This window comes from Equus quagga, chromosome 5 (assembly GCF_021613505.1).
Source record: "Equus quagga isolate Etosha38 chromosome 5, UCLA_HA_Equagga_1.0, whole genome shotgun sequence".
NCBI lineage: Eukaryota > Metazoa > Chordata > Mammalia > Perissodactyla > Equidae > Equus > Equus quagga.
In genome coordinates, this window is record NC_060271.1 from 39,864,755 (window position 1) to 39,877,621 (window position 12,867).

The 12,867-nt window shown below is 53.8% G+C and overlaps 1 protein-coding gene across 4 annotated transcripts in view; it reads right to left on the reverse strand.

The window, feature by feature from the left end:
* Positions 1–12,867, reverse strand: part of CLCN6 (chloride voltage-gated channel 6) — a 31,430-nt gene that overhangs the window by 4,980 nt on the left and 13,583 nt on the right. The window contains exons 9-22 of one of the 4 annotated variants that reach the window (XM_046660589.1): positions 12,403–12,461; positions 11,429–11,561; positions 10,733–10,846; positions 10,302–10,468; positions 9,609–9,735; positions 6,871–6,997; positions 6,436–6,589; positions 6,124–6,283; positions 5,929–6,035; positions 4,650–4,836; positions 3,630–3,787; positions 3,286–3,442; positions 1,484–1,591; positions 1,215–1,340 (exon numbers count right to left, since the gene is read on the reverse strand). In XM_046660589.1, the coding sequence (XP_046516545.1) occupies positions 1,215–1,340; positions 1,484–1,591; positions 3,286–3,442; positions 3,630–3,787; positions 4,650–4,836; positions 5,929–6,035; positions 6,124–6,283; positions 6,436–6,589; positions 6,871–6,997; positions 9,609–9,735; positions 10,302–10,468; positions 10,733–10,846; positions 11,429–11,561; positions 12,403–12,461 (1,884 nt within the window). Of the gene's footprint in view, positions 1–37; positions 1,341–1,483; positions 1,592–3,285; positions 3,443–3,629; positions 3,788–4,649; positions 4,837–5,928; positions 6,036–6,123; positions 6,284–6,435; positions 6,590–6,870; positions 6,998–9,608; positions 9,736–10,301; positions 10,469–10,732; positions 10,847–11,428; positions 11,562–12,402; positions 12,462–12,867 lie in introns of those variants that run through there. The other 3 variants (XM_046660588.1, XR_006888560.1, XM_046660590.1) reach the window with 3 other exon arrangements.

Here is a 12,867-nt window from a genome sequence, read left to right on the forward strand (position 1 = left end):
GGCTGGGGGTGGGGAGAACCCCCACACATCCGGTGAGGAAGTAGAGTGGGCGAGTGTGGAGAAACGGTTGTTTTTCCTAAAAGGTCATTTTTCACAATCATGGCAGTGACTCACCTTTGTCACTGACGTGGGTACCCCACACTGCAAACTAAGGGAGAACTGTCAGTGCAGCCGTGTTTCCAGGAACACAGACTGACGCACGGCAGCCAAGTCGTGTGGGAACCAGCTGTGCTCCGCGGCGTCCTGCTGCAGGACGTGTCCTTCAGAGAGGGCTCGCGTTCCGGAGGGCAGCCCGGCACCACACAGCAGAGGCCTCACAGGCGTGCCCACCACAGGGAAATTCAACTGGACCTTCCACAATAGCAGACACACCACAGGATGCTATCGAGCCACTAAAACCTTATAATCGAATGTTTCCCACCATGGGAAGTCATTGCCTATAGATTAAGTGAGAAATTAAGTACTGAGCAGTATAAATAGTGATAACATTTTCAGTAAAACTTGATATATAAAATCTCCATTTCTAGATCTGGAGAAACAAGACTGAAAGGACATACCTTGAAAAGTTAACGTGGTTACTACCTCTGTAGAGATAAGGGCTTGGTTTTTCTTTTTGTTTGTTTTTGCTTATCTGTATTTTCTTATTTTTCTACAATCAAATAATATTTGTGTAATAAGAAAAAATGAAGTTCTAAGAAGAAAAAATGGAAAAGTCTGCAGCAATAATTACTAGGTATTGTATCTTTTAAAACTCTCCAAGCATTTTCCTTGAAATTCTCTCCTTTAATGTTAGAAATCCCGTAACAGGCGGGGACAAAGGAACACAGAGCAGGCTCCCTCGCCCCAGGGAGGGACCGGTTTCAGGACAGAGCGCCCGCGGGAGCCCGCCCAGCCGCAGGCGGGAGGCCACTGCAAGCCTGGAGCCCTCTGCTGGCCCCGCGGGAGACAGCAGCAGAATGGCAGGAGGCAAAGGGAAAAGGTTTTCCAGGGCACACCAGCCCCACCCGCCCACCCTCTGCCCTCACTGCCGGTTGGGAGAGCAGCAGAGCAGCTTTCAGTCTGAGAACCCTCCCTGCGAGACTCTGAGGCCCCCTCTGGGCTGAGAAGCCACGACTCACAAACGGCGTTGTGGTTAGAGGATCCCTTCCAGATGGGGTGGATGGACAGCGGAGGCAGGCGCAGCTGCAGGCCCTCCTCCCCGACCTCAGACTCACCTCTCCCACCGCGTTGACCACAGGCAGGTGCCGCAGGCCCATCGTTCTGAACAGGTTAAACACCTGGGAGACGTGGGTGTTCGGTGAAACGGTGAAGGGCGAAGGGTTCATATATGGCGTGACATCCTGCAGAGAAGGGACAAGTTACCAGTGGACAGTTTCGCCCTAACCAGGATGAGACGCAAACGGGAGATGAGCAGCAGTCCACGCAGGGCGGGCCGTTGGCCTCCTTTCCTGGGGCCCCGTCCCAAAAAGATAGCCCTTCTCACCACAATCATCCGCGGGTTCAGCAGCGTCAGGTCCAGGTCGTGGATGTCAGGGTACCGCGGGTAATCCTCGGCCATCTCGGCGTAGGAGAGGCGTGGCTGACTGGCACTCTGCAATCCCAACCAAGAACTGTCCTTGCACCGAGCTCGGCAACTGGCAGGTCACATCAGGGCCCCCTCTCCCTTGTGTCTACCTGCCCAGACACGGCCCCACCAAGAGTGAGGCGGCGCACAGCGGGGGCCAGAACAACTGCTTTGGAGGGAGACATGGTGATCCCAAGTGAGTTCTCGGCCAGTTCCCAGCTGGGTCACCCTGGGAAAGTCTAAGCTCTCTGAACTTCCCTTTCTTCATCTGTGAAATGGAAATGGGTCATTCTGCAGTTTAAATGAGAAACGTGCTCGCTAACAGTAGCCATGTGGGTGGACTTGTGTCCCTTGAAAAGACAGCAATCCTAACCCCTCATACCTGCGAAGGGGACCTTATTGGAAATAGGGTCTTTGCAAGTGTAACCAAGTTGAGATAAGGTCCTGTTAGGTCAGGGTGGGCTCTAAATCCCATGACCGGTGTCCTTATCAAAGGAGGGGAGGACACACAGGGAGCAGGTCTGTGACGTGACGAGGGGGCAGATTGGAGCGATGTGTCTCCAGTCAGGACGCCAGAACTGCTGGCGACCACCACAAACTTGGACCCTCCCCGGAGCCTCCAGAGAGAGACGGCCCTGCCGACACCTGGACTTTGTCCTCTGGCCTCGAAAACGGCAGAAGAATAATTTCTGTTGTCTGAAGCCACCAGCTGCGGCGAGTGGACACAGCGGCCACAGACACTCACGCGGGGGCTTGGCTCCTCTTCCTCCCCTCGGAGTCCCCTGGATTTTCCCTCTGCTCTCACTGCTGCTGACGCTCACTGGGCACCTGGGCCACCACCAGCTCTCAGGCCGGGCACAGCCGCCGCAGGTGCTGGTCCTGCTCCACCCCAATCCTTCTCCCCTCAACTCCTCTCTGCACACAGTTTTCCCTGCCCACCGCCTGCCAAGCAGCACCGACTCCCAGCGCCTCACCAGGCAGCCCCCGCTGCTCTCCAGCCTTCTAGCACGGCCCTCTGCAACCAGGCCCACTTCACTCCTCCAACTCCATCTCCACTCCAGCCAGGCTGGTCCTCCCCACAGGCCACACCCCCAATCACCAGCCACCCCACCTGTGGCCCTGTTGTCCACCCCCCATGTTAGCTGCTCTTCTGCAGGCCACTCGGATGAAGAGTGACCTCAGGCTGGCCTCCCATAGGCAAGACCTAACCAGGAGAGTCAGTCTGGAAGCCAGGTCTCTGGGCAACTTTCTCAGGCTCCATCTAAAGCGATGAGGAGTGTGAGGGTGGGTGGGTCCCAGGTCGCCATAGGGACTGCTTTGAACAACACGCCCCACCCACCCTGGTTCATCTCTACAAAAATCAAATGAAAGACAAAAAGAAAACTACAGGGGAATTAATAGGAAGAATGGTATTTCTTTTGATAACACACGCAAGAAAGCTCATTCAGACGAGAAATTAAAGCGTAGAAACTGTATTTAAAGCTGCCAGGCCAGGACACTTGTGCAGAGACTAAGTGGAGAGAGACCGAGGGAGAGACACCCCTGCTCTGCGTCACCAGGACAGACGCCGACAGCGGCAGAGGGAACCCGGGGCTGCACATGCCACTCGACGAAGCCGGTGGGCAGGACTCACCAAGTGCGACCTCCCGCTCTCTGAAGCACAGGGCACGTGTTCCTACCCCTGTGCTCCCCAGACGCCCGGCACGGGAAGAGAGGCTTACCGACTGACTTTCAGAATAACAAACTCCTCGGACGAGCAGCGTGACCAGCTGCGACCGAAGGATGAGGCCGTGGAAGGTCAGAGGGCGGAAGCGCTCCTCCATGGTCCAGTCTTCACTTGGGGACTGGTCAGGGTATAGGTTGGGGTAGGGAGTGTATCTGTTACACAAAAACCAGACGCTGCCTAGTACACCCTCAGCAGGACGGCTTCTCGTCCGCGTCCCCGACCCACTCCCCAAATTCCCGAGACACTCAGGAGCTGCCTACAGCATCGAGCAAAGGGCTGACCCACCCCGAACCCTGCAGGCAGCTGGCGCCTGCGCGGTGGGAGGAGCCATGCTCTCACCTCCGCTCGAGCATCTGCTGCAGGAGGTCCTCCTTCTCGGCCGGGTCCTCGGAGGTGACGTGCTCATCGCACATGTTCCGCAGTTCGCTCGACGGGTAGGACTTCATGGACTGGCTCCGTCTGCGCTGCTCGCCGGCTCGGGTGAGGATGCTGGACTTCTGTGGATGGGGAGGGGGCGACGATGACAGAGGCCTCTACCAGGGAGGCCATGGATGGCCTCACGCGGGCACACCCACACAGCAGCTACTTAGCGTAAAGATGTGACGGTGAGGGTCAAAAGCCGCACATGCCGACAGAGGAACGGCAAAATCTTCGCAGTGGCTCGGGGCTTGTGATTCAGAGACCCTGCAGACCCTGCAGGCTTTGCTGGCCCAACACCCCTACCCCTTTGATTGGGCACCAGCATCCCAATCCTCCAGTGGGGAACAACACCTCCCCTATGTCACGTCTCGGTGGGACTATCAGTCTACGTGCCCCCAGCCCCTAAAGCCAAGGGGTGGGCACATGACTCGAATGAGACAATGGGACTCTCTCTGTCTGGATTTCAAATCAGGAGCAACCCAAGGACCGAGTGTGGCCAGAGCCAAGGCCTCCTGGTACCCTAAGGAGTGCCCGTCAGCCGCCTGCATGCCCAGAGCGCACCGTTTCTGGTTCCTCAGCTTTCCTGCCAGTCCTGCGGCTTCCGACTGACTTCTTTTTCCTTCTTAAGTAGGCCAAAGTCCATTTCTGTCATTGGCAACTCTAGAACCCTCCCTGATACAACTTGCACACTGTAAATAACGAATTCCGAAACCGCTGATTTTAAAAAATCTGTCCACGGGCTTACAGGGTGAGAATGGCACACATCTCGATGGTCTCACCAAGTCCACACTCGCTATCACATATCACATATGAAGAGTGCTGGTTTCCCTAAGAGCCAGCTGGGCCACCCCATTCACAGGGCCTGCCGGCACCAGACCACTGTGCACCTCAAGGACCACTTGGCTCTCGCTTGCCTTTCCTCTTGACTACTCTCTTTACCTTGAATTTGATGTTGTTGCTGATGAGCTGGTTGCCCTTCATGAACTCCTTCTCATTGCCCCGGTTCTCCGTGACCACCGGGAAGGCGTGGTGGACCGTGGTGCGCAGGATGCTGACCAGAGACTGGATGCGGGTGTGCGGGTAGACGTAGGTCAGGTTGGGCTCCATGATGTCGCTGGCTCTCAGTCTGGCGGAGGGAGGGAAGCCGTCCAGCCTCATGATACAGCCCCCAGTATCCTGGAGCAAGCCGTGACGGGGCTGCACAGGGTCTCCTGCACTGCCTGGACCACGCAGGGCCCCTCTTCCGAACTGTCTCCAGAAGCTCCTCAAACACATACAGTCCTTTGTACTTCCACCCCTTTGCACAGGCCCCTCCCCACGCCTGGAACACACTTCCCTGCTTTGTCAAACTGACAGGCCTTTACTCATCCCTTGGCTCAATACAAAATCTTCCCTCACCACAAACCCCATCCGCTTGCCCAGGGGATGGGCCACCCCCTCCTCAGCACTCCATGGCACATCCCACGTGTCACCATGGAATAGCTAATTGTATCACGAGAAGTAAAAAAAGTGTTGGGTGCCCCTTTAGACCAGGGATGGCAACTGTAACCCACAGGTCAAACCCGGCCACGCTCACTCGTTTACGTCCTGTCTATGGTGGCTTCTGCATGACAATAGCAGAGCTGAAGAGTTGGGACAGAGACCACATGGCCTGCAAAACTGGAAATACTTACTCTCTGCCCCTTGGCAGAAGTTTGCTGACCCCACACTGGACTCTAAGGGCCTTGCCTGATACAGGCACAGAGGCCCAGACTGCCTGTGGGCTGACGGACAATGGGGTACTCATGCCCGGGAGAATCACTGCTTACGGAACGATGCACGTTAGGCTCACACCAGGCAGCCAGTTCTCACTCAGGGCCGAGCAGACCATTAGTTTAAACATTCAACCACAGCAGACTCTGTCCAGAGACCTCACTTCATATCTCATCTGAATGCCACAGCAGCCAAACAAAACCAGGAGGCGGCCCTGCCCCCTCGGCTGCCATCCTGTCCCCCTGCCAACTCCCTGCCCCAACTCCCAGCCACAGCTGCTCAATGTTCCCAAACATGCTCGGAAATGAACATGCTTGCTGTTGGAAGAACCTTCTTACTGTTACTGAGCGGTCTGCCTCCTTCCAACCCAAGAATCTCTACCGCTTCCTACTCTAATGCAAACATTCCTCGGGCCCCTGAGTTTATAAATCCTGAAACTAAGACATGAAGAGAAATCGCGCCTCACTTGTCCATCTCCACCTCTGTCTCCCACTCCAGGAGCGGCACTCCTCGCAGGCCCACGTGGATATCATAAATGCCCTTACTGAAAAAGTCCCCTGTCCATTTGGCCACCTGAAACACAAAACAAAGACTTGAAAAGAGGCTGTTGTGGTGAGAACGTGGCCCTGAACCCAGAAGAGGCCTAGAGGGGACTGCTCACCATCAGGGTGATCATAATGGGAAGCCCATAAGTGATCTCGTTGGTTGACTCAATCAGGATGACGGTGAGACTGATGGTCATACGGACGACGCCACCCAAGAAAGCCGCGGCACCAATCAGGGCGAAGGTCCCCGAGTAGATGTGGCCTAATCCAATGTAGCTGGTGGAGAAAGAAACCGAGAACATGGCTTAGAACCATACTGAGAGGGATGGGGTAGGAGTTATGGTTCACACACTTCTGCATTACGAACACGTGTGAACACTCAGCACACACACGTGCATGTGACGCCTGTGCACACACACACACTGTACCTTTTGAGGACATTGGCAACCAAACGTCCAAAAGCAGCTCCACACAGAAGGGAAGGCACAAAAAGGCCACTTGGAACAGAAATGCCATAAGTCCAACATGCCAGCAAGAAATAGAGGACGAAGAATAAGGCCAAAGTGATGGGGCTGAAAGTACCTGCAAGGCAAGAGGCAACCTGAGCCCCACTACTCCTATTGGAGGCCCGCCGAGGCCCAGCAGACCGCCTCGGTTCCTGCAAGGTCCTTCCGTACCCCAACACTGGAGGAGAAACTCTAATCTTGTCTGGGTTGCTATTACAAAGGAAAAGTCCTGTTCTTGCTCATAATTAAGGGCAAGCCTGGCTGGGTCTGAGGGCCAAGAGAAGGGGCGGAGGAATAATCATTTGTTCCCTGGAAACAAACCAAATCACCCAGGAATGGGTTGGTGCAGATACTCACCATCCTGGTGGAAAAGCTGAAGGATGGCAGACTCCTGGGGATTGAAGAAGAGTGTGGCCATGTCATTGTAGGTCTCATTGGGACAAAAAAAGGTCTTGATACTTGAATTCACGTCTTCTGATGTGGCCTAAGACGCAGGGATCAAAAAGTCAGTACACCTGACCAAGGTACTTGAGGCTTCAAGCGGGCTGTCTCCAGCTAGGCTGAAGAAGTCTGGCTTGCGAGCTTGACCATTCACTGAACAGGAGCAAATAACAGATCTACACCCAAGAGGAGTCAACTGTGCTGTTGTGTTCCTTGCATTTTGAGAATGACAGAGGCAGGACGACGGCCCCTGCTCACCCACACTCATAATGAAAATGTAACTACAACTGTGATTCACCACGGACTTGGCTCTGCCTCCTCTCCCAGCGCTCATTCTGTAAGCGATGCTGCTGGAAGCCTGGCCTGAGAGCCCCATGGACCGTGGGAGGACGAGGCAGGTGACAGACCCGGGGCCGGGAGCTGACAGGTGTTTGCGGAGGAGAGTCCAGGGTCCCGCTAGACCTAATGCCTTAGCTGTGGTTCCAAATAGAAGATGCCTCTGCCCTCAATCTGCTGAAGAAAAGGCACTTCCGCGTGAGCCCGAGGCAGACACAGTGCCCTGGCCGCCTCCCCTGAGCCCCGCCTGGCCGAACAAACCCAAACGGGAAAAGATGAGATTATTTTTCCACACTTCAGACCTCCCATTCTCTCTACCGTTTTGGGGGGGGAGATGAGATCCTGGTAGTGCAGGACTCACGAGAGGGCAAGGGCTTTGGAGCAGGACAGTTCTTGTTTCCCGGTTGATGGGCCAATAGTACAGGGGGTGACTTCACACCTATCACCGGGCACACGATACAGTGTTATTACGAAGTTCACTAAGGCTATGGATTTGTCCTGGATTCAGCCCTATCGACGATGCCGCAGACACCCTTGTGTGGACCCTGCAACAATACCAGGTGATGGGTTTGTATAATCCTGCCCTGTGAACCTGCCTGCCCGTGCAGCTGGATGAAGGCTGCCGGAGGAAACAGGACAGCGCCCCCAACTGGCAGAACCCGGCAGAGAGGAGCTGGCACAGGAGTAACACGTGCAGAACAATTAATGGTGGACAAGCCGAGACAACAGCGTAACAGTCAACATGCAATGTTTCCCACAAAATGTCTGGAGGAACACCCATCCCGAGGGCTCCCTGGAAGGTGCCCTGCAGTCAAACGCATTGAGAGGTATCATAGCACATACAGGAAATCAGAGCGTCGGCTAAAAGCGGAGCACAGGCTCCATAATCAGAGTTGACTGCCACTCTCTAGGTACCTTGGGAAACATATCCCATTCTGTGAGCCTTCAGTTTCCTCATCTATAAAATGGGAACGACACCCCCTCATGCCACATATCACTAGCTGAGTGATCTGGGTCAGGACCTCATTCTCCCTCAGTTTTCTCATCTGCAAAATGGGGATAATAACAGCAGCTGACATGACAGTGGTAAGAATTGAGGCGATTATGTATGTAAAGTGCTTAGTGGAATGTCTGGCACACAATAAACATTCCAAACACTCATAACGATTAGCGGAATTTCAAAGGCCCTGGGAAGTCCTGTATTAAAGAAATATATTCAATTCTGGCTAAGCCATTTGACCACAGAATCCTCTCCATCTGTTTGTGAATCATATATATCACTGTTCCTAAAACACATTTTGGAAAATACTCGTCTGGCAGTAAAGTGGCCTTGGGAATCACCAGTGACAGGGGTCAGCAAATGTCTTCTGTAAAGAGCCAGAGTAAACACTACAGACTTTGCAGGCTCTGTTGCATATTTCTTCTTCATTTTTTTCCAACTCTTTAAAAATGTAGAAGTCACTCTTAGCTTGGGGGCCACACAAACTCAGGCAATCGCCAAGGGCCACAGTTTGCCGACTCCTGATCTAAAATGTTCTAGCTGTTCTGGACTGCTCCTGGGGACACTGAAGAGGCGGCCACCCAAGATGAAGGCCCCCAAGGGGCACTGAGGGATTCCAGTGGCTGCGCAGGGGCAACAGCAAGACAAGGCACCTAGAGAACACTCCCCAAGCTCACCCAGAGTCCAGAACCACACACCCGGACGCCCACAGCCTACAGCTCAGACCCTCTGCACTGGACCAAAAACACCGGGTAAAGTCGCTGCCAACGCCTACCTCACTGACCCTCCTCTTTCAGAGAAAGGTTCTGGAAAAGACCACATACTCCTAAGAAGGAAAAAGGAGAAATGCAAGAAGGACACGTGCCAGGAAATGACCTACACCCAGTAAGAACCACAGACGCCGAGAAGAGGCAGGACTGCCGCTCGCCCGAGGCAGACATTCCCTCCTCCCGCCTACAGGGGACTCCCGCAGCACCGGGTGAGGCTGGGGGCTCCTTTCAGGCGTGGAGAGGCGGAAGAGCAAACTGGGGTCTGCTTCCTGAGCTTCTGATTCCAGTCAATTTTGCTCAACAGAGAGAGAGAGAGAGAAGAGCTCGCCTTTGTGACGGCCAGGACCGTGCGCACAATGAAAACGGCAGAGGGCACACATCCTCTTGGGTGAAAAGGCGACTACACCCTCCTCTGTCTCTCAGCAAGCTGACACAGGTGTGGAACAAGGAACCCGACACGTGCATTAGCTCCAAACAGAGGCAAGCCATACATTTCTGGACTCTTCTCTGTGGGCGTAGGGCAAAGGCAGCAGGCGCACTGGGGTTACCTGGAGCTGGGACGAGTCGTTACCGATTTGACTCGAAGAAGATATCTGTCGGCACTCTCCTAACACCATCGAGGCCACAAACACCACCACGGTGGTTACCAGAGACACCAGGAGGCTCTCTAAGACTCTAGGAGGCGAAGCACAGCTGTTACTATGTGACGAAAAGAAGCCTCGGTCTTAGGAACTCAAAAACACGACGCTGCCTACCCCCAACCCTCACGTCCCCAGAGAGCATGCACAGCAGCCCCTAGTCAGTCAGCACACGTGCAGAATCTGTCAGTGACTTGCTGCATTCCAGCAGATTGTACGTAAAAAGTGGGTAGCCAGTAACACGGGCGTGCGTCCACATCATCTCTCTCCGAGGAACAAAATGGCCTTCCATTTTAGGTCCCTGGGGTAAGAGAGTCTCGTTGACCCTTTGGACTTGGTAACGTGTCCTAGTGGCAAGTCAAGAGAGGCTGGGAGTCAACCAGCAACTCTGATATAAATTAAGCTCAGACTCAGCCTTTTGGCCTGTCTGACAAATCGAGTAGATCTATGACCCCATCGACATTCTCGGTCTTAGATGAGAAATCCAAGCTGGTGTGGGAAGCAGGGTCTGTTCACGTAATCGCCTTCCTCGGGAGAGATGGCCTGGTCCACACGAAGCTCAGGGAGCCTCGGCAGGGTGGGGGGAGGCGACTGCACAGGTACCTGACGAGCTTAGGTTTCGGGTGCACGTTTCGCATACGGTACTTTGCAAGCCTCTTGTTCAGACAGTTGAATGTGGCTCCCAGGAGGCCCCCAATGACCCCCATCACGACGAAGAAACCCAAATCCATAGCTGTCCAGAGATGACATTTTTTATCAGAGTCAGAGCACTGAGAGAAGGGGCAGGGGAGGGAGAGAGAAAAATCATAGTGCCCATGAGAACAGGAAGAGACAGAAGCGGAGAAGACAGGAACAAGAGCAGAGGCAGTGCTGGAAGCCTGCCCGCACCGAGCAGGGGCATGCGCAGGAGACTCGTGGGCACAGGGGCCCCCGGAAGCCATACCTACCCGTCCGATCCCTTCTCTCTGGTACTTCACTTAAGAGCGATTTTCGTGGCTCAAGAAAGAAATTCTGGGGGAAAGGACAAAACATACCTTAAACTCGCCGAAGTTCAGCAATCCAGGGAGCTGGAAGGAACCCCAACTTCCAAACTGAATCCCAGAACGAAAGAAGTTGAGGGTGAAGGTGGCAGACATGGAACAAAAGAGCTGGGGGAGAGGTGACAAAAACAAGAACATTCAACAAGGACAAGTCCTACTTTCTCTGACACATCCTCGTGAATCCTACTGCTCTAGACAGAAACCTGCAAACCCTCGGTCTGGAGACAGGATCTGGTAGCCACTGCAGTAAATACCCCTCAGGTGTGAAGAACTGTCAATCAGGCCATAAGAAGTTTTCACCCACAGCCTACTGTGGGAGCGTATTCATTCAGAGCCCATTACGGACCATCCTGTGCCAAAGGGGAACAGTAAGCCCAGGAGGAACAGCACGCTGTGCTGAGGAAGAGACCGGGCTCAGCTCTGATGACCACAGCCAGTTTCATGTTTTCACGTCAGCTGGTTCAAGAGAGGATGACGGCAGTTTGATTTGGGGACGAGGAGGGCATTAATATGAAAAGTATAGAAAAGCCCATAGTTTGGAGTTTATGGGTGTCTAGAGAAAAGGAATTTCCAGTGAAGTCAACCCTCCCCGTCTCATCAAACAAGTAAATGCAGTGGGGGAGACGTGTCCAATTTAAACTCTGGGGGTGTGGTTACGCTTAGGCGGAGGTTTTCATGAAAGGTCCTCACCACTTTCCACGTGAGTCCTTGGTTCCAGAAGGACGAGCCCTCCTCCAGACTGAACAGGGTGCCCCCAATGGGAGCCCCGAAAGCTGCGGCGACTCCGGCAGCCGCCCCGGCTGATACAAAATCCCGCTTGTCTCTGAGGCGAGGAGAGAGAGACGGTTTACCCAAGGCTGTGAGGCAGTTTTCCACTTCCTTATCCACCAACATGCCACCTCACAACCCACGAAGTCAGGGCTTATGAAGGGCCAGTCTCTGGGGAGGCCCACTCGGCAGCAAACACAGTTCCCCTAAGAGCCAACCGCTCTCCCCAGTCGGATTTCCTCCAGGTGGACAGTTCCCTGACGTCAGCCTACTCTGAACACAGAACCTCAGGCCTGGCTCAGGAGGATGGGACATTTCTGGTAGTTACTACTGAGCCACATTCTCACCAGATCTTCCTTCCAGAAAGCCACAGCATCAGAGAAAACGTCAAAAGGCTAGTGACATGCGGAGGTGTAGGTAACGATGACTTGCAGAAATACCAAGACGAGAAGGTGGACCAGCACTCTGACCCTGGGCCCCTTGCAAGGGTGCGGGACAGTCAGCCACACAAATCCCACGTGGTGAAAAGTACTCAGAAGAGCACCTTCCAACCCAAAAAGGCGGATGACCGAGCAAATCGCTTTGGAATACAAAATACATTCTTGATAATATGCCTGTGGCCTTTCTTGGTCGTGTTTTTAATCTTGGACTGTCTTCTTCATTGCCTGAGATGCTTCTAGGCCTTATGTCATGGGAAAACAGAAGTCATGATGACAGCTTGGCCCCTGGGCTTGTTATTTTCAGAAGAACAATTCAAAGCCCACCACCTTTCCGACAGTTGGGTTTCGCGTGCAGCCTGCCTAGCACAGGACACTAAGAGCAAGTATCGGGTCTGAGTGGCAATAAAGGAACAGTTTGTTTTTTGGAAAAAAACCCAATTCCTAACATTTCCATACCTGTCACTTCGGAAATAGGGGAAGTTAAACTGGATCTTCCGTAAGGAGATGCTCTGAAACTGGAACAAGAGAAAACAAAGTCCGAGTGTGGTCCATAGGGACGAAATGCGCAGGGATCCACAGCCCCGGAGGAGTCCCTGGGCTGGAGCGCACCTGGGCAGGTGTGCTGCGGAAGGAAGAGTCCAGAATAACAACCTGGGAAAAAAGAAGTCACTTTCGGGAGGAACTTCTTTTCCTGCTCCGAAATTACTAGGAGCTTCAGAATTTGCATTTTGTACAGAGTCAACAAGTCAGAAAGCAAAAGGGGAAATAGCTGAGCGAGGGGTTGGAGGAACTGAAAGCTGTGAAGACAGTCAGCTCTGCTCAGGGGGTGGCAGTAAGGAAGGGCCTGGAGCATCACCTTCCAATCTGTCCAACAAACTCTCATGCTGCTGCCCAGTCCTTGCGTGGCCTCCCTCACCTCTC